The sequence below is a fragment of the Oncorhynchus gorbuscha genome, linkage group LG03 (assembly GCF_021184085.1).
Source record: "Oncorhynchus gorbuscha isolate QuinsamMale2020 ecotype Even-year linkage group LG03, OgorEven_v1.0, whole genome shotgun sequence".
Lineage (NCBI taxonomy): Eukaryota > Metazoa > Chordata > Actinopteri > Salmoniformes > Salmonidae > Oncorhynchus > Oncorhynchus gorbuscha.
This window is the reverse complement of record NC_060175.1, coordinates 68,151,885-68,170,161: the sequence shown is the minus strand read 5'-3', so window position 1 is coordinate 68,170,161 and position 18,277 is coordinate 68,151,885. Positions and strand designations below refer to the sequence as shown.

At 52.9% G+C, this 18,277-nt stretch overlaps 1 protein-coding gene across 1 annotated transcript; it reads left to right on the top strand.

Annotated features, from left to right (window-relative positions):
- The first annotated feature begins 305 nt into the window (after nt 1-305).
- LOC124031782 (MAP7 domain-containing protein 1) lies at nt 306-18,241 on the top strand. Its single transcript, XM_046343439.1, has 3 exons — nt 306-520; nt 610-676; nt 15,098-18,241. Exons 1-3 carry the CDS (start codon nt 410-412, stop codon nt 15,577-15,579), a joined length of 660 nt encoding a protein of 219 aa, XP_046199395.1. The 5' UTR covers nt 306-409; the 3' UTR covers nt 15,580-18,241.
- Nucleotides 18,242-18,277: the final 36 nt, after the last annotated feature.

Below are 18,277 nucleotides of genomic sequence, written 5' to 3'. Positions count from 1 at the left end.
TTTCATCCAGCATCTGTCAGTGTGCCAACTTCCCTGATGAGAATCAGAGAGAGAGAGAGAGAGAGAAGAAGTACTATTTGAAGAGCTAGATGGAGCAGGGAAGTGATGCCTTCTGACCGATGACGTGTACAAACAAATGTATATGGGAATTACTCTGCAAAATAGCTGGATTAGAGTTGTTTCAGAAAATACCTGTAATTCAACTGTAGTATGCTGAAATCACCCGGGGAAAGATCAGTGTGAAGCGAGAGAGAGGACTCGTGGGAGGGGTCTATTGATGCGTGGGAGGGAGTCGGTGCTGAAGGGTGAAGTAACTTCGCTGTGAGCTCAGTTAAACGGAAGGCGTTGTCTGCCGAAAGATTAAAGACGAGAAAGGAAGTGTTTGTGTGTGTGTGTAGCGGTGTGAGGGATGCCTCGGCGTAGCCGGGCCCGTGACAACGGGGCTGAGGTGAGCCAGCGAACCCCCCGAGGGAGGAGAAAAGACCCCCAAGTTGAGGAGCCTTCCACACCCACCAGAGAGGTACAGTACTACAAACTGGTGACACTGTTGACCAAGTTGCTGTGTATTTATCATGGAGATAAACTGATCTCTCTGCTCTGTCATCACAGGCCACAGGCTCTATGATGCCACAGGATCGGTTGCCTATGATTGGCTCCTCTGGGAGTAAGCCAGCAGGTGCAGTGAACTAACTATAATTTCTATTTAGGCCTTTTCCCAATTAGATTGGCTCAACTTCTGCGTCCTCTCTGGTCCTCCTTTTTGAAAAATGTCAAAGGTAATCGAGGAGAGGAGGCAAGGAGAGGAAAAGAGGACAGAAATGCGCTCGTATGAAATTAGACTCAGGCAAATGGTGTTTACAGGGTGGAATCCCAAAATAATTGTATAAAGTGACAAAAACACATTTGACTAGTTTTGCAAGACATTTTATAGATAAAGAGACAAGTAGCATACGTACAGTTTTTCTCCTCCGAGAATACAACAGCTGATTCTGAAGGCGTGTGGCAGATATTCAAAACTCTTCTGTGAAGTAATCCGGTAGGATGCACTTGTGCCTCCTCGCCTTAAGGAGGCTATCGAAGAGGGGAGGACCATCTTCCCTTTGCCTACTAACGAATTGACACACTCCTCGACCACTTCGGGGTTTCGGGGTCACGGAGGAGACCCCCTAGGGAGCGTCTTCAAATAGATAACAAGAACAAGAAAACGCCCCTTGTGTTGCTATTTTGACTTCCAATCCAGTATTGAAGACGCTCCTTAGGGGCAGCATGCAGTGAACAGACATACTGCCTTTCCAATAAAGAAAAGTGCTGGCATGTAATATGGACACTGCAACATCAGTGTTAACATTATCAGTCCATGTCAGATGCTAACTGGTCTAAGAGACCTGCTCCTGTCTCCTCCTGTCTCCTCCCCTGTCTCTTCTCCTGTATCCTCTCCTGTCTCCACTCCTGTCTCCTCTCGTCTCTTCTCCTGTCTCCTCTCCTGTCTCCTCCCCTGTCTCCACTCCTGTCTCCACTCCTGTCTCCACTCTGTGTCTCCACTCCTGTCTCCACTCCTGTCTCCACTCCTGTCTCCTCTCCTGTCTCCACTCTGTGTTTCCACTCCTGTCTCCTCTACCGTCTCCTCTACCGTCTCCACTCCTGTCTCCACTCTGTGTCTCCACTCTGTGTTTCCACTCCTGTCTCCACTCCTGTCTCCTCTACCGTCTCCACTCAGTGTTTCCACTCCTGTCTCCACTCAGTGTCTCCACTCCTGTCTCCACTCCTGTCCCCTCTCCTGTCTCCTCTCCTGTCTCCTCTCCTGTCTCCACTCCTGTCTCCACTCCTGTCTCCTCTCCTGTCTCTTCTCCTGTCTCCTCTCCTGTCTCCTCTCCTGTCTCCACTCCTGTCTCCACTCCTGTCTCCTCTCCTGTCTCCACTCTGTGTTTCCACTCCTGTCTCCACTCCTGTCTCCTCTCCTGTCTCCTCTCCTGTCTCCACTCTGTGTTTCCACTCCTGTCTCCACTCCTGTCTCCTCTCCTGTCTCCTCTCCTGTCTCCACTCTATGTTTCCACTCTGTGTTTCCACTCCTGTCTCCTCTCCTGTCTCCACTCCTGTCTCCACTCTGTGTTTCCACTCCTGTCTCCTCTACCGTCTCCTCTCCTGTCTCCACTCAGTGTTTCCACTCCTGTCTCCACTCAGTGTCTCCACTCCTGTCTCCACTCCTGTCTCCACTCCTGTCTCCACTCCTGTCTCCACTCCTGTCTCCACTCTGTGTTTCCACTCCTGTCTCCACTCCTATCTCCTCTCTGTGTTTCCACTCCTGTCTCCACTCCTGTCTCCTCTCCTGTCTCCTCTCCTGTCTCCACTCTGTGTTTCCACTCTGTGTTTCCACTCCTGTCTCCTCTCCTGTCTCCACTCCTGTCTCCACTCTGTGTTTCCACTCCTGTCTCCTCTACCGTCTCCTCTCCCGTCTCCACTCCTGTTTCCACTCCTGTCTCCACTCCTGTCTCCACTCTGTGTTTCCACTCCTGTCTCCTCTACCGTCTCCTCTCCTGTCTCCACTCCTGTTTCCACTCCTGTCTCCACTCCTGTCTCCAATCCTGTCTCCACTCTGTGTTTCCACTCCTGTCTCCACTCCTGTCTCCACTCCTGTCTCCTCTCCGTGTCTCCTCTCCTGTCTCCTCTCCTGTCTCCTCTACAGTCTCCACTCCTGTCTCCTCTCCTGTCTCCACTCCGTGTTTCCACTCCGTGTTTCCACTCCTGTCTCCATTCCGTGTTTCCACTCCTGTCTCCACTCCTGTCTCCACTCCTGTCTCCACTCCGTGTCTCCACTCCGTGTCTCCACTCCGTGTTTCCACTCCGTGTTTCCACTCCGTGTTTCCACTCCTGTCTCCACTCCGTGTTTCCACTCCTGTCTCCTCTCCTGTCTCCTCTCCTGTCTCCACTCCTGTCTCCTCTCCTGTCTCCACTCCTGTCTCCACTCCTGTCTCCACTCCGTAATTCCACTCCTGTCTCCTCTCCTGTCTCCACTCCGTGTTTCCACTCCTGTCTCCTCTCATGTCTCCTCTCCTGTCTCCACTCCTGTCTCCTCTCCTGTCTCCACTCCTGTCTCCACTCCTGTCTCCACTCCTGTCTCCACTCCTGTCTCCACGCCTGTCTCCTCTCCTGTCTCCACTCCTGTCTCCTCTCCGTGTCTCCTCTCCTGTCTCCTCTACAGTCTCCACGCCTGTCTCCTCTCCTGTCTCCACTCCTGTCTCCTCTCCTGTCTCCATTCCGTGTTTCCACTCCTGTCTCCACTCCTGTCTCCTCTCCTGTTTCCACTCCTGTCTCCTCGCCTGTCTCCATTCTGTGTTTCCACTCCTGTCTCCTCTCCTGTTTCCACTCCGTGTCTCCTCTCCTGTCTCCTCTCCTGTCTCCACTCCTGTCTCCTCTCCTGTCTCCATTCCGTGTTTCCACTCCTGTCTCCACTCCTGTCTCCTCTCCTGTTTCCACTCCTGTCTCCTCGCCTGTCTCCATTCTGTGTTTCCACTCCTGTCTCCTCTCCTGTTTCCACTCCGTGTCTCCTCTCCTGTCTCCTCTCCTGTCTCCTCTCCTGTCTCCACTCCTGTCTCCTCTCCTGTCTCCTCGCCTGTCTCCATTCCGTGTTTCCACTCCTGTCTCCTCTCCTGTTTCCACTCCGTGTTTCCTCTCCTGTCTCCTCTCCTGTCTCCTCTCCTGTCTCCACTCCGTGTTTCCACTCCTGTCTCCTCTCCTGTTTCCACTCCGTGTTTCCACTCCTGTCTCCTCTCCTGTTTCCACTCCGTGTTTCCACTCCTGTCTCCTGTCTCCACTCCGTGTTTCCACTCCTGTCTCCTCTCCTGTCTCCTCTCCTGTTTCCACTCCTGTCTCCTCTCCTGTCTCCTCTCCTGTCTCCTCTCCTGTCTCCTCTCCTGTCTCCACTCCGTGTTTCCACTCCGTGTTTCCACTCCTGTCTCCTCTCCTGTCTCCACTCCGTGTTTCCACTCCGTGTTTCCACTCCTGTCTCCTCTCCTGTCTCCACTCCGTGTTTCCACTCCTGTCTCCTCTCCTGTTTCCACTCCGTGTTTCCACTCCTGTCTCCTCTCCTGTCTCCTCTCCTGTCTCCTCTCCTGTCTCCTCTCCTGTCTCCACTCCGTGTTTCCACTCCGTGTTTCCACTCCTGTCTCCTCTCCTGTCTCCACTCCGTGTTTCCACTCCTGTCTCCTCTCCTGTTTCCACTCCGTGTTTCCACTCCTGTCTCCTGTCTCCACTCCGTGTTTCCACTCCTGTCTCCTCTCCTGTCTCCTCTCCTGTTTCCACTCCGTGTTTCCACTCCTGTCTCCTCTCCTGTCTCCTCTCCTGTCTCCTCTCCTGTCTCCTCTCCTGTCTCCACTCTGTGTTTCCACTCCGTGTTTCCACTCCTGTCTGCTCTCCTGTCTCCACTCCTGTCTCCTCTCCTGTCTCCTCGCCTGTCTCCATTCCGTGTTTCCACTCCTGTCTCCTCTCCTGTTTCCACTCCTGTCTCCTCTCCTGTCTCCTCTCCTGTCTCCACTCCGTGTTTCCACTCCTGTCTCCTCTCCTGTTTCCACTCCGTGTTTCCACTCCTGTCTCCTCTCCTGTCTCCTCTCCTCTCCTGTCTCCACTCCGTGTTTCCACTCCGTGTTTCCTCTCCTGTCTCCTCTCCTGTCTCCACTCCGTGTTTCCACTCCTGTCTCCTCTCCTGTTTCCACTCCGTGTTTCCACTCCTGTCTCCTGTCTCCACTCCGTCCAACTCCTCTCCTGTCTCCTCTCCTGTTCCACTCCTGTCTCCTCTCCTGTCTCCTCTCCTGTCTCCTCTCCTGTCTCCTCTCCTGTCTCCACTCCGTGTTTCCACTCCGTGTTTCCACTCCTGTCTCCTCTCCTGTCTCCACTCCGTGTTTCCACTCCGTGTTTCCACTCCTGTCTCCTCTCCTGTTTCCACTCCTGTCTCCTCTCCTGTCTCCTCTCCTGTTTCCACTCCGTGTTTCCACTCCTGTCTCCTCTCCTGTCTCCTCTCCTGTCTCCTCTCCTGTCTCCTCTCCTGTCTCCACTCCGTGTTTCCACTCCGTGTTTCCACTCCTGTCTCCTCTCCTGTCTCCACTCCGTGTTTCCACTCCTGTCTCCTCTCCTGTTTCCACTCCGTGTTTCCACTCCTGTCTCCTGTCTCCACTCCGTGTTTCCACTCCTGTCTCCTCTCCTGTCTCCTCTCCTGTTTCCACTCCGTGTTTCCACTCCTGTCTCCTCTCCTGTCTCCTCTCCTGTCTCCTCTCCTGTCTCCTCTCCTGTCTCCACTCTGTGTTTCCACTCCGTGTTTCCACTCCTGTCTCCTCTCCTGTCTCCACTCCTGTCTCCTCTCCTGTCTCCTCGCCTGTCTCCATTCCGTGTTTCCACTCCTGTCTCCTCTCCTGTTTCCACTCCGTGTTTCCACTCCTGTCTCCTCTCCTGTCTCCTCTCCTGTCTCCACTCCGTGTTTCCACTCCTGTTTCCACTCCGTGTTTCCACTCCGTGTTTCCACTCCTGTCTCCTCTCCTGTCTCCTCTCCTGTCTCCTCTCCTGTCTCCTCTCCTGTCTCCACTCCGTGTTTCCACTCCGTGTTTCCTCTCCTGTCTCCTCTCCTGTCTCCACTCCGTGTTTCCACTCCTGTCTCCTCTCCTGTTTCCACTCCGTGTTTCCACTCCTGTCTCCTGTCTCCACTCCGTGTTTCCACTCCTGTCTCCTCTCCTGTCTCCTCTCCTGTTTCCACTCCGTGTTTCCACTCCTGTCTCCTGTCTCCTCTCCTGTCTCCACTCCGTGTTTCCACTCCTGTCTCCTCTCCTGTCTCCACTCCGTGTTTCCACTCCGTGTTTCCACTCCTGTCTCCTCTCCTGTCTCCACTCCGTGTTTCCACTCCTGTCTCCTCTCCTGTTTCCACTCCGTGTTTCCACTCCTGTCTCCTCTCCTGTCTCCTCTCCTGTCTCCTCTCCTGTCTCCACTCCGTGTTTCCACTCCTGTCTCCTCTCCTGTTTCCACTCCGTGTTTCCACTCCTGTCTCCTGTCTCCACTCCGTGTTTCCACTCCTGTCTCCTCTCCTGTCTCCTCTCCTGTTTCCACTCCGTGTTTCCACTCCTGTCTCCACTCCTGTCTCCTCTCCTGTCTCCTCTCCTGTCTCCTCTCCTGTCTCCTCTCCTGTCTCCACTCTGTGTTTCCACTCCGTGTTTCCACTCCTGTCTCCTCTCCTGTCTCCACTCCGTGTTTCCACTCCGTGTTTCCACTCCTGTCTCCTCTCCTGTCTCCACTCCGTGTTTCCACTCCTGTCTCCTCTCCTGTTTCCACTCCGTGTTTCCACTCCTGTCTCCTCTCCTGTCTCCACTCCTGTTTCCACTCCGTGTTTCCACTCCTGTCTCCTCTCCTGTCTCCTCTCCTGTCTCCTCTTCTGTCTCCACTCCGTGTTTCCACTCCGTGTTTCCACTCCTGTCTCCTCTCCTGTCTCCACTCCGTGTTTCCACTCCTGTCTCCTCTCCTGTTTCCACTCCGTGTTTCCACTCCTGTCTCCTCTCCTGTCTCCACTCCTGTTTCCACTCCGTGTTTCCACTCCTGTCTCCTCTCCTGTTTCCACTCCGTGTTTCCACTCCTGTCTCCACTCCTGTCTCCTCTCCTGTCTCCTCTCCTGTCTCCTCTTCTGTCTCCACTCCGTGTTTCCACTCCGTGTTTCCACTCCTGTCTCCTCTCCTGTCTCCACTCCGTGTTTCCACTCCTGTCTCCTCTCCTGTTTCCACTCCGTGTTTCCACTCCTGTCTCCTCTCCTGTCTCCTCTCCTGTCTCTTCTCCTGTCTCCACTCCTGTCTCCTCTCCTGTTTCCACTCCGTGTTTCCACTCCTGTCTCCTGTCTCCACTCCGTGTTTCCACTCCTGTCTCCTCTCCTGTCTCCTCTCCTTTCCACTCTGTTTCCACTCTGTGTTTCCACTCTGTGTTTCCACTCCGTGTTTCCACTCCGTGTTTCCACTCCTGTCTCCTCTCCTGTCTCCTCTCCTGTCTCCTCTCCTGTCTCCACTCCGTGTTTCCACTCCGTGTTTCCACTCCTGTCTCCTCTCCTGTCTCCACTCCGTGTTTCCACTCCTGTCTCCTCTCCTGTCTCCACTCCGTGTTTCCACTCCTGTCTCCTCTCGTGTTTCCACTCCTGTCTCCTCTCCTGTCTCCTCTCCTGTCTCCTCTCCTGTCTCCTCTCCTGTCTCCACTCCGTGTTTCCACTCCGTGTTTCCACTCCTGTCTCCTCTCCTGTCTCCACTCCGTGTTTCCACTCCTGTCTCCTCTCCTTTTTCCACTCCGTGTTTTCACTCCTGTCTCCTGTCTCCACTCCGTGTTTCCACTCCTGTCTCCTGTCTCCACTCCGTGTTTCCACTCCTGTCTCCTCTCCTGTCTCCACTCCTGTTTCCACTCCATGTTTCCACTCCTGTCTCCTCTCCTGTCTCCTCTCCTGTCTCCTCTTCTGTCTCCACTCCGTGTTTCCACTCCGTGTTTCCACTCCTGTCTCCTCTCCTGTCTCCACTCCGTGTTTCCACTCCTGTCTCCTCTCCTGTTTCCACTCCGTGTTTCCACTCCTGTCTCCTCTCCTGTCTCCACTCCTGTTTCCACTCCGTGTTTCCACTCCTGTCTCCTCTCCTGTCTCCTCTCCTGTCTCCTCTTCTGTCTCCACTCCGTGTTTCCACTCCGTGTTTCCACTCCTGTCTCCTCTCCTGTCTCCACTCCGTGTTTCCACTCCTGTCTCCTCTCCTGTTTCCACTCCGTGTTTCCACTCCTGTCTTCTCTCCTGTCTCCTCTCCTGTCTCTTCTCCTGTCTCCACTCCTGTCTCCTCTCCTGTTTCCACTCCGTGTTTCCACTCCTGTCTCCTGTCTCCACTCCGTGTTTCCACTCCTGTCTCCTCTCCTGTCTCCTCTCCTGTTTCCACTCCGTGTTTCCACTCCGTGTTTCCACTCCTGTCTCCTCTCCTGTCTCCTCTCCTGTCTCCTCTCCTGTCTCCTCTCCTGTCTCCTCTCCTGTCTCCACTCCGTGTTTCCACTCCGTGTTTCCACTCCTGTCTCCTCTCCTGTCTCCACTCCGTGTTTCCACTCCTGTCTCCTCTCGTGTTTCCACTCCTGTCTCCTCTCCTGTCTCCTCTCCTGTCTCCTCTCCTGTCTCCACTCCGTGTTTCCACTCCGTGTTTCCACTCCTGTCTCCTCTCCTGTCTCCACTCCGTGTTTCCACTCCTGTCTCCTCTCCTTTTTCCACTCCGTGTTTCCACTCCTGTCTCCTGTCTCCACTCCGTGTTTCCACTCCTGTCTCCTGTCTCCACTCCGTGTTTCCACTCCTGTCTCCTGTCTCCACTCCGTGTTTCCACTCCTGTCTCCTCTCCTGTCTCCTCTCCTGTTTCCACTCCGTGTTTCCACTCCTGTCTCCTGTCTCCACTCCGTGTTTCCACTCCTGTCTCCTCTCCTGTCTCCTCTCCTGTCTCCTCTCCTGTTTCCACTCCGTGTTTCCACTCCTGTCTCCTCTCCTGTCTCCTCTCCTGTCTCCTCTCCTGTCTCCTCTCCTGTCTCCACTCTGTGTTTCCACTCCGTGTTTCCACTCCTGTCTCCTCTCCTGTTTCCACTCCGTGTTTCCACTCCGTGTCTCCTCTCCTGTCTCCACTCCGTGTTTCCACTCCGTGTTTCCACTCCTGTCTCCTCTCCTGTCTCCTCTCCTGTTTCCACTCCGTGTTTCCACTCCTGTCTCCACTCCTGTTTCCACTCCTGTCTCCTCTCCTGTCTCCTCTCCTGTCTCCTCTTCTGTCTCCACTCCGTGTTTCCACTCCGTGTTTCCACTCCTGTCTCCTCTCCTGTCTCCACTCCGTGTTTCCACTCCGTGTTTCCACTCCTGTCTCCTCTCCTGTCTCCACTCCTGTCTCCACTCCGTGTTTCCACTCCTGTCTCCTCTCCTGTTTCCACTCCGTGTTTCCACTCCTGTCTCCTCTCCTGTCTCCACTCCTGTTTCCACTCCGTGTTTCCACTCCTGTCTCCTCTCCTGTCTCCTCTCCTGTCTCCTCTTCTGTCTCCACTCCGTGTTTCCACTCCGTGTTTCCACTCCTGTCTCCTCTCCTGTCTCCACTCCGTGTTTCCACTCCGTGTTTCCACTCCTGCCTCCTCTCCTGTCTCCACTCCTGTCTCCACTCCGTGTTTCCACTCCTGTCTCCTCTCCTGTCTCCACTCCGTGTTTCCACTCCTGCCTCCTCTCTGTCTCCACTCCTGTCTCCCTCCGTGTTTCCACTCCTGTCTCCTCTCCTGTCTCCACTCCTGTCTCCACTCCGTGTTTCCACTCCTGCCTCCTCTCCTGTCTCCTCTCCTGTCTCCACTCCGTGTTTCCACTCCTGTCTCCTCTCCTGTCTCCACTCCTGTCTCCACTCCGTGTTTCCACTCCTGCTCCTCTCCTGTCTCCTCTCCTGTCTCCACTCCGTGTTTCCACTCCTGCCTCCTCTCCTGTCTCCTCTCCTGTCTCCACTCAGTGTTTCCACTCCTGCCTCCTCTCCTGTCTCCACTCCTGTCTCCCTCCGTGTTTCCACTCCTGCCTCCTCTCCTGTCTCCTCTCCTGTCTCCACTCCGTGTTTCCACTCCTGCCTCCTCTCCTGTCTCCTCTCCTGTCTCCACTCAGTGTTTCCACTCCTGCCTCCTCTCCTGTCTCCACTCCTGTCTCCACTCCGTGTTTCCACTCCTGCCTCCTCTCCTGTCTCCTCTCCTGTCTCCACTCCGTGTTTCCACTCCTGTCTCCTCTCCTGTCTCCACTCCGTGTTTCCACTCCGTGTCTCCTCTCCTGTCTCCACTCCGTGTTTCCACTCCGTGTTTCCACTCCTGTCTCCTCTCCTGTTTCCACTCCGTCTCCTCTTCTGTCTCCTCTCTGTCTCCACTCCTGTTTCCACTCCGTGTTTCCACTCCGTGTTTCCACTCCTGTCTCCTCTCCTGTCTCCTCTTCTGTCTCCACTCCGTGTTTCCACTCCTGTCTCCACTCCGTGTTTCCACTCCGTGTTTCCACTCCTGTCTCCTCTCCTGTCTCCTCTCCTGTCTCCTCTCCTGTCTCCTCTCCTGTCTCCTCTCCTGTCTCCACTCCGTGTTTCCACTCCTGTCTCCTCTCCTGTTTCCACTCCGTGTTTCCACTCCTGTCTCCTCTCCTGTCTCCACTCCGTGTTTCCACTCCTGTCTCCTCTCCTGTCTCCACTCCGTGTTTCCACTCCTGTCTCCTCTCCTTTTTCCACTCCGTGTTTCCACTCCTGTCTCCTGTCTCCACTCCGTGTTTCCACTCCTGTCTCCTGTCTCCACTCCGTGTTTCCACTCCTGTCTCCTGTCTCCACTCCGTGTTTCCACTCCTGTCTCCTCTCCTGTCTCCTCTCCTGTTTCCACTCCGTGTTTCCACTCCTGTCTCCTGTCTCCTCCGTGTTTCCACTCCTGTCTCCTCTCCTGTCTCCTCTCCTGTCTCCTCTCCTGTTTCCACTCCGTGTTTCCACTCCTGTCTCCTCTCCTGTCTCCTCTCCTGTCTCCTCTCCTGTCTCCTCTCCTGTCTCCACTCTGTGTTTCCACTCCGTGTTTCCACTCCTGTCTCCTCTCCTGTTTCCACTCCGTGTTTCCACTCCGTGTCTCCTCTCCTGTCTCCACTCCGTGTTTCCACTCCGTGTTTCCACTCCTGTCTCCTCTCCTGTCTCCTCTCCTGTTTCCACTCCGTGTTTCCACTCCTGTCTCCACTCCTGTTTCCACTCCTGTCTCCTCTCCTGTCTCCTCTCCTGTCTCCTCTTCTGTCTCCACTCCGTGTTTCCACTCCGTGTTTCCACTCCTGTCTCCTCTCCTGTCTCCACTCCGTGTTTCCACTCCGTGTTTCCACTCCTGTCTCCTCTCCTGTCTCCACTCCTGTCTCCACTCCGTGTTTCCACTCCTGTCTCCTCTCCTGTTTCCACTCCGTGTTTCCACTCCTGTCTCCTCTCCTGTCTCCACTCCTGTTTCCACTCCGTGTTTCCACTCCTGTCTCCTCTCCTGTCTCCTCTCTGTCTCCTCTTCTGTCTCCACTCCGTGTTTCCACTCCGTGTTTCCACTCCTGTCTCCTCTCCTGTCTCCACTCCGTGTTTCCACTCCGTGTTTCCACTCCTGCCTCCTCTCCTGTCTCCACTCCTGTCTCCACTCCGTGTTTCCACTCCTGTCTCCTCTCCTGTCTCCACTCCGTGTTTCCACTCCGTGTTTCCACTCCTGTCTTCTCTCCTGTCTCCACTCCGTGTTTCCACTCCTGCCTCCTCTCCTGTCTCCACTCCTGTCTCCACTCCGTGTTTCCACTCCTGTCTCCTCTCCTGTCTCCACTCCTGTCTCCACTCCGTGTTTCCACTCCTGCCTCCTCTCCTGTCTCCTCTCCTGTCTCCACTCCGTGTTTCCACTCCTGTCTCCTCTCCTGTCTCCACTCCTGTCTCCACTCCGTGTTTCCACTCCTGTTTCCTCTCCTGTCTCCTCTCCTGTCTCCACTCCGTGTTTCCACTCCTGTCTCCTCTCCTGTCTCCTCTCCTGTCTCCTGTCTCCACTCAGTGTTTCCACTCCTGCCTCCTCTCCTGTCTCCACTCCTGTCTCCACTCCGTGTTTCCACTCCTGCCTCCTCCCCTGTCTCCTCTCCTGTCTCCACTCCGTGTTTCCACTCCTGTCTCCTCTCCTGTCTCCACTCCGTGTTTCCACTCCGTGTCTCCTCTCCTGTCTCCACTCCGTGTTTCCACTCCGTGTTTCCACTCCTGTCTCCTCTCCTGTTTCCACTCCGTCTCCTCTTCTGTCTCCTCTCCTGTCTCCACTCCTGTTTCCACTCCGTGTTTCCACTCCGTGTTTCCACTCCTGTCTCCTCTCCTGTCTCCTCTTCTGTCTCCACTCCGTGTTTCCACTCCTGTCTCCACTCCGTGTTTCCACTCCGTGTTTCCACTCCTGTCTCCTCTCCTGTCTCCTCTCCTGTCTCCTCTCCTGTCTCCTCTCCTGTCTCCACTCCGTGTTTCCACTCCTGTCTCCTCTCCTGTTTCCACTCCGTGTTTCCCTCCTGTCTCCTCTCCTGTCTCCACTCCGTGTTTCCACTCCCTGTCTCCTCTCCTGTCTCCACTCCGTGTTTCCACTCCTGTCTCCTCTCCTTTTTCCACTCCGTGTTTCCACTCCTGTCTCCTGTCTCCACTCCGTGTTTCCACTCCTGTCTCCTGTCTCCACTCCGTGTTTCCACTCCTGTCTCCTGTCTCCACTCCGTGTTTCCACTCCTGTCTCCTCTCCTGTCTCCTCTCCTGTTTCCACTCCGTGTTTCCACTCCTGTCTCCTGTCTCCACTCCGTGTTTCCACTCCTGTCTCCTCTCCTGTCTCCTCTCCTGTCTCCTCTCCTGTTTCCACTCCGTGTTTCCACTCCTGTCTCCTCTCCTGTCTCCTCTCCTGTCTCCTCTCCTGTCTCCTCTCCTGTCTCCACTCTGTGTTTCCACTCCGTGTTTCCACTCCTGTCTCCTCTCCTGTTTCCACTCCGTGTTTCCACTCCGTGTCTCCTCTCCTGTCTCCACTCCGTGTTTCCACTCCGTGTTTCCACTCCTGTCTCCTCTCCTGTCTCCTCTCCTGTTTCCACTCCGTGTTTCCACTCCTGTCTCCACTCCTGTTTCCACTCCTGTCTCCTCTCCTGTCTCCTCTCCTGTCTCCTCTTCTGTCTCCACTCCGTGTTTCCACTCCGTGTTTCCACTCCTGTCTCCTCTCCTGTCTCCACTCCGTGTTTCCACTCCGTGTTTCCACTCCTGTCTCCTCTCCTGTCTCCACTCCTGTCTCCACTCCGTGTTTCCACTCCTGTCTCCTCTCCTGTTTCCACTCCGTGTTTCCACTCCTGTCTCCTCTCCTGTCTCCACTCCTGTTTCCACTCCGTGTTTCCACTCCTGTCTCCTCTCCTGTCTCCTCTCCTGTCTCCTCTTCTGTCTCCACTCCGTGTTTCCACTCCGTGTTTCCACTCCTGTCTCCTCTCCTGTCTCCACTCCGTGTTTCCACTCCGTGTTTCCACTCCTGCCTCCTCTCCTGTCTCCACTCCTGTCTCCACTCCGTGTTTCCACTCCTGTCTCCTCTCCTGTCTCCACTCCGTGTTTCCACTCCGTGTTTCCACTCCTGTCTCCTCTCCTGTCTCCACTCCGTGTTTCCACTCCTGCCTCCTCTCCTGTCTCCACTCCTGTCTCCACTCCGTGTTTCCACTCCTGTCTCCTCTCCTGTCTCCACTCCTGTCTCCACTCCGTGTTTCCACTCCTGCCTCCTCTCCTGTCTCCTCTCCTGTCTCCACTCCGTGTTTCCACTCCTGTCTCCTCTCCTGTCTCCACTCCTGTCTCCACTCCGTGTTTCCACTCCTGCCTCCTCTCCTGTCTCCTCTCCTGTCTCCACTCCGTGTTTCCACTCCTGCCTCCTCTCCTGTCTCCTCTCCTGTCTCCACTCAGTGTTTCCACTCCTGCCTCCTCTCCTGTCTCCACTCCTGTCTCCACTCCGTGTTTCCACTCCTGCCTCCTCTCCTGTCTCCTCTCCTGTCTCCACTCCGTGTTTCCACTCCTGTCTCCTCTCCTGTCTCCACTCCGTGTTTCCACTCCGTGTCTCCTCCCCTGTCTCCACTCCGTGTTTCCACTCCGTGTTTCCACTCCTGTCTCCTCTCCTGTTTCCACTCCGTCTCCTCTTCTGTCTCCTCTCCTGTCTCCACTCCTGTTTCCACTCCGTGTTTCCACTCCGTGTTTCCACTCCTGTCTCCTCTCCTGTCTCCTCTTCTGTCTCCACTCCGTGTTTCCACTCCTGTCTCCACTCCGTGTTTCCACTCCGTGTTTCCACTCCTGTCTCCTCTCCTGTCTCCTCTCCTGTCTCCTCTCCTGTCTCCTCTCCTGTCTCCTCTCCTGTCTCCACTCCGTGTTTCCACTCCTGTCTCCTCTCCTGTTTCCACTCCGTGTTTCCACTCCTGTCTCCTCTCCTGTCTCCACTCCGTGTTTCCACTCCTGTCTCCTCTCCTGTCTCCACTCCGTGTTTCCACTCCTGTCTCCTCTCTCCACTCCGCTCCTCTCTGTTGGCTCTCAAGTGTTTGTTTTCCTCTGACTTTGTCCTCTGTCAACACACAGACACTTGATCATATCAACCGAGAGACACAGGGCAAGAAGAGCGGGCAAGAACTAGAGCAAGGAAATCCACATGAAAAATGATTCCCTTTGTACGCTGAGTGTACAAAACATTAGGAACACCTTCCTAATAATGAGTGGCACCCTCTTTTGCCCTCAGAATAGCCTCAATTTATCAGGGGCATGGAATCTACAGTGTGTTGAAAGTGTTTCACATGGATGCTGGAGCATGTTGACTCTAATCCTTCCCACAGTTATGTCAAGTTGGCCAGATGGGAAACTGTTGAGCGTGACAAACCCAGCAGCGTTGCAGTTCTTGACACAAACCGGTGCGCCTGGCACCTAATACCATATGCCATTCAAAGACACTTAAATCTTTTGTCTTGCCCATTCACCCTCTGAATGGCACACACACACAATCCATGTCTCAATTGTCTCAAGGCTTAACAATCCTTCTTTAACCTGTCTCCCATCACCTTCATCTACATTAATAAAAGTGGATTGAACAAGTGACATAAATAAGGGATCATTTCACTCTGTCAGCTTATGTCATGAAAAAAGCAGGCGTTCCTAATGTTTTATACAGTCAGTGTGTCGCCTATGGTTGATTTAGTAAAACACTTTTATACACATGAATACTTTGCTGGCACATTTACTATACAAATTCAAAGACAACCTCGCCCTATGTCAACTGTATATCCGTGAGAAACGAAGGTACTTCAAAGCTGAAATCCATGGAGGGGGAAACAGCGCCACTGTTCGGCCCCCAGCGCCTTTGTTATTGTTTTTGTATTGTTGATGAAACGAAAAGAGAGAGGAGCGTCCAGCATCGTGGTTTAAAAAAAAGTCACATGACATATTCTGCAGTTCTAATCACGCATGCAATGATGTCCTCAGGGAAAGACAGTGTTCGTTGTTTGAGAACTCATTTGTTGTTAGCTTGAAAACAGTCTTTTTGAACATTTACTGCTTTGTCTGTTCAACATGGAAGAATCTCCCCTCCTCCACAGCCAAGCCGACTATGACAACCCACCAGCGCCCCTCTCAGGCCGCACGGAGGAAGCGCAACCAGACGGGCCAGACCTCCGCCAACCTTCCCCCGGACAGCATGACCCCGTGGGGCGGACTGTCCCTGTCCGAATCCTCCTTCACCAGCATCCCTCCGCCCCCGCCCGCCCCTCTCCCCACACCCCTGCCCCCCCAACTCCCCCGACACCTGTCGGGGGATGTCGGTGTCCGGAGCCCTGCCCCCTCGCCCCCAGTCACAGCTCCCACGGAGGGGAGCAGGGCCGTGAGGGTGAGGCGCAGGGTGCCCCCCCAGCACAGGCTCCCCCGTGCCCCCCGCTTGCCCCCACTCAGACCCGTCACCAACCTCAGCTTCTCTCGCAGCTTCACCTTCTCCTTCTTTGAGCTGCCGCTGCACCAGTCCCCCCACAGCCGCGCTGAACGCGTCCGAGACCTCATGCTGCTGCTGAGACAGATCCAGTACTGACTGACCGCACTACACCGTGACCCAGAGCAGCGACTGAGTACTGACCACAGCGTGGCTATTAACTAGGACAATACTTGACCACTCACCAGGACAATGGTCCAGCTCTGGTTGCATCACAATTACATCAAGTCCAAGCACTGGCACCGGTGGTCAGGCACGGTCCTTCTGAAAATGCGGCACTACTGTCCAGTACTGACCGACTTGATGGCACACCAAGGACCACAACAGGACCATGGTTATGTGCAGATATTCTGAACCCTTTCTGATTAACTCAGTCCAGGGATACTGCTTTTAAAGCACATTTATTCTCAGCGTTTGTATGTTAGTGTGCCCAGTGATTGGAGTACTAAACATTTGTGTGTGTGTGTGTGTGTGTGACGTGTTAAGAATTAGTTTGTTCTTATTGGCTGTCTGGATCTGGGGGTGAGGCTTTGAGACAGTGTAGCACGGGTTAAATGAGGAAATTTATCTGATTAAAACGTATCAACAAAAAAATAACAGATTCAAAAAAACAACATACCGAGTTAAAACTCAGAATATTTGGATGCTAGAGTTTTATGCAGCCTGATATGCTAATCAAAGTCTGTCTAAGTTCATGTTTATTGCAGTAGTTATAATGTGGCAAATGGTCCCATTGCCAGTTGGTAATCATTCTCTCCCAAGACATGGTCATTTAAACATCTGTATTTCTCTCTCAAAATCATAAGATTATAGCATTTCATTTAGTCGTCTTTACACTTTATATGATGTAAAGAAAGTTCATGTTTGATCTAATGTGTCAATGTTTATAATGTAAGGCTGGCAAGAATTCTCTCCTGAGACTTTTGGGTAAAGCATTTCTCAACGTCTCCATTTGTGTCAGAATTATTTGGGCGCATTTGTTTCGAGTCATTATGTCACTTTATATTCTACAATGTGATGTGGCAAATGGCTATAATGCACGGCTCGTTTGAGAGCCTAAGATGCTTTATCCCAAGACCTTTATGCGTATCAGTACAGCAGAAGAATCAAGCCACACCTACAAAATCATCAAAGTGGTGCACACTCATACTCACACACCTCTAAGCTACTCCACAGACACGCCCCTCCCCGTGCTGACTGACATGGTGTCACGTGTGGGTATCTGATGTCAGTGGACTTTGAGACGGGTGGGTATCTGATGTCAGTGGACTTTGAGACGGGTGGGCCGAGGCGTTGATGTTCATTTGGACCTTTTCATCAGGAGGACAGTCTGTGATAAACCCTGTCGTCTCTGTGAGACCACGGGCAGGCACATCCCCGGTGGCATCAGGCTAAGGGGCCAGAGATTCACATCATTTCATCCCCATCAAAACGTTGTTGTCTTTCGTTGTCTCAAGTTCCAGAGAAACCGCTGCAATGTTTTAAACAAGTGTCAGGGGATCAGAATTTTAAAAGAGGATCTTTTTTATTTATTTTTTAAATATTTTTTTACTGCCCCCTGAGCATGTTGGTACAGTATGTACAATTATAATTAATATAATTATTATAATATGCCTACTGTACCAACTCTGCTCTACTACTTTGTGTGATAAGACATGAAATGCTAGTTAAATCGTGGCATGTTCTACTTATGTCCACCTTTTATCATGCCAATTGAAGGTCACACCATGACATTGTTGACTACTCGATTCTGGTTGGGCTCGAAGGGAAGTCAGTGTGATCCATTTTCATCCAGTCCGTGAGACATGTTCCGTTCTCCATAACTTGTTGCTCCTTCTGTCATTCCAAAAGCACACGGAAACAACAGACACTGAAATACAACCGGACTTTGTATACCAGCTCACTTTTCCCTTCTCCTACTGATAATGCTATTCGATGCAGAGCCGAGTTTAGTTTATTACAGCGAGAGGCATCTGACTTCACTTACTCGTGTGACTCACAGTGCTTCTTGGACCATGTATTATGGAACGGGCCCAGATAGATCCAGTCCCCACTGTCGACAAGATCTTGTGGAATTATTAAGGAATAATTCATGATCCAAATGTAATCAGGGGCATTTCCACTCCAATCAGTGTTTGTTAACGGTTCCTAAAAGATTCCAGTATTACAGTAGTTTTGTGTTTCCCTGATTTCATATGTGTGTGGAATGTTTTCCTCAGGTCTCCACACTGTTGTAGGCGTTGAGGGATTGGTTCAGTGTAATACAGGCTGATGTCTTGTAATCCAACAACCATTATAAACTGGGTGGTTCGAGCCCTGAATGCTGATTGGCTGAAAGTTGTGGTATATCAGACCGTATGCAATGGGTATGACATTTACATTTTCTTTTTACGGCTTTAATTATGTTTGTAACCATTTTATAATACCAATAAGGCCCCTCAGGGGTTTGTGATATGTGGAAGAATATACCACGGCTAAGGGCTGTGTCCTAGCACTCCGCGTTGTGTCGTGCTTAAGACCAGCCCGAGCTGTGGTATATTGGCCATATACACCACACCCCTTCAGGCCTTATTGCTTAACTATACTAGTGGTTGTAGGATTTCGAAAATACATTAGTTTGTTAGATAGCTTAAGTCCTGTGAATGTGACAGTGCTGTTTAATCAACTGTAGATGGGCCAGGATATCAAGGAGTTTGCTTGGGTTCTCCCTCTTGGGAAAGGCCCTACTTTTAAGCCAGGGCTCTTTTGGTTACGTCCCAAATGGCATCCTATTCCCTGTGTAGTGCACTACTTCGGG

Coding starts and splice junctions, on each gene's coding strand:
- LOC124031782 (XM_046343439.1), top strand. CDS start 410: ATGCCTCGGCGTAGCCGGGCCCGTGACAACGGGGCTGAGGTGAGCCAG. Junction 521..609: donor CTTCCACACCCACCAGAGAG/GTACAGTACTAC, acceptor CTGTCATCACAG/GCCACAGGCTCTATGATGCC. Junction 677..15,097: donor CTCTGGGAGTAAGCCAGCAG/GTGCAGTGAACT, acceptor CCTCCTCCACAG/CCAAGCCGACTATGACAACC.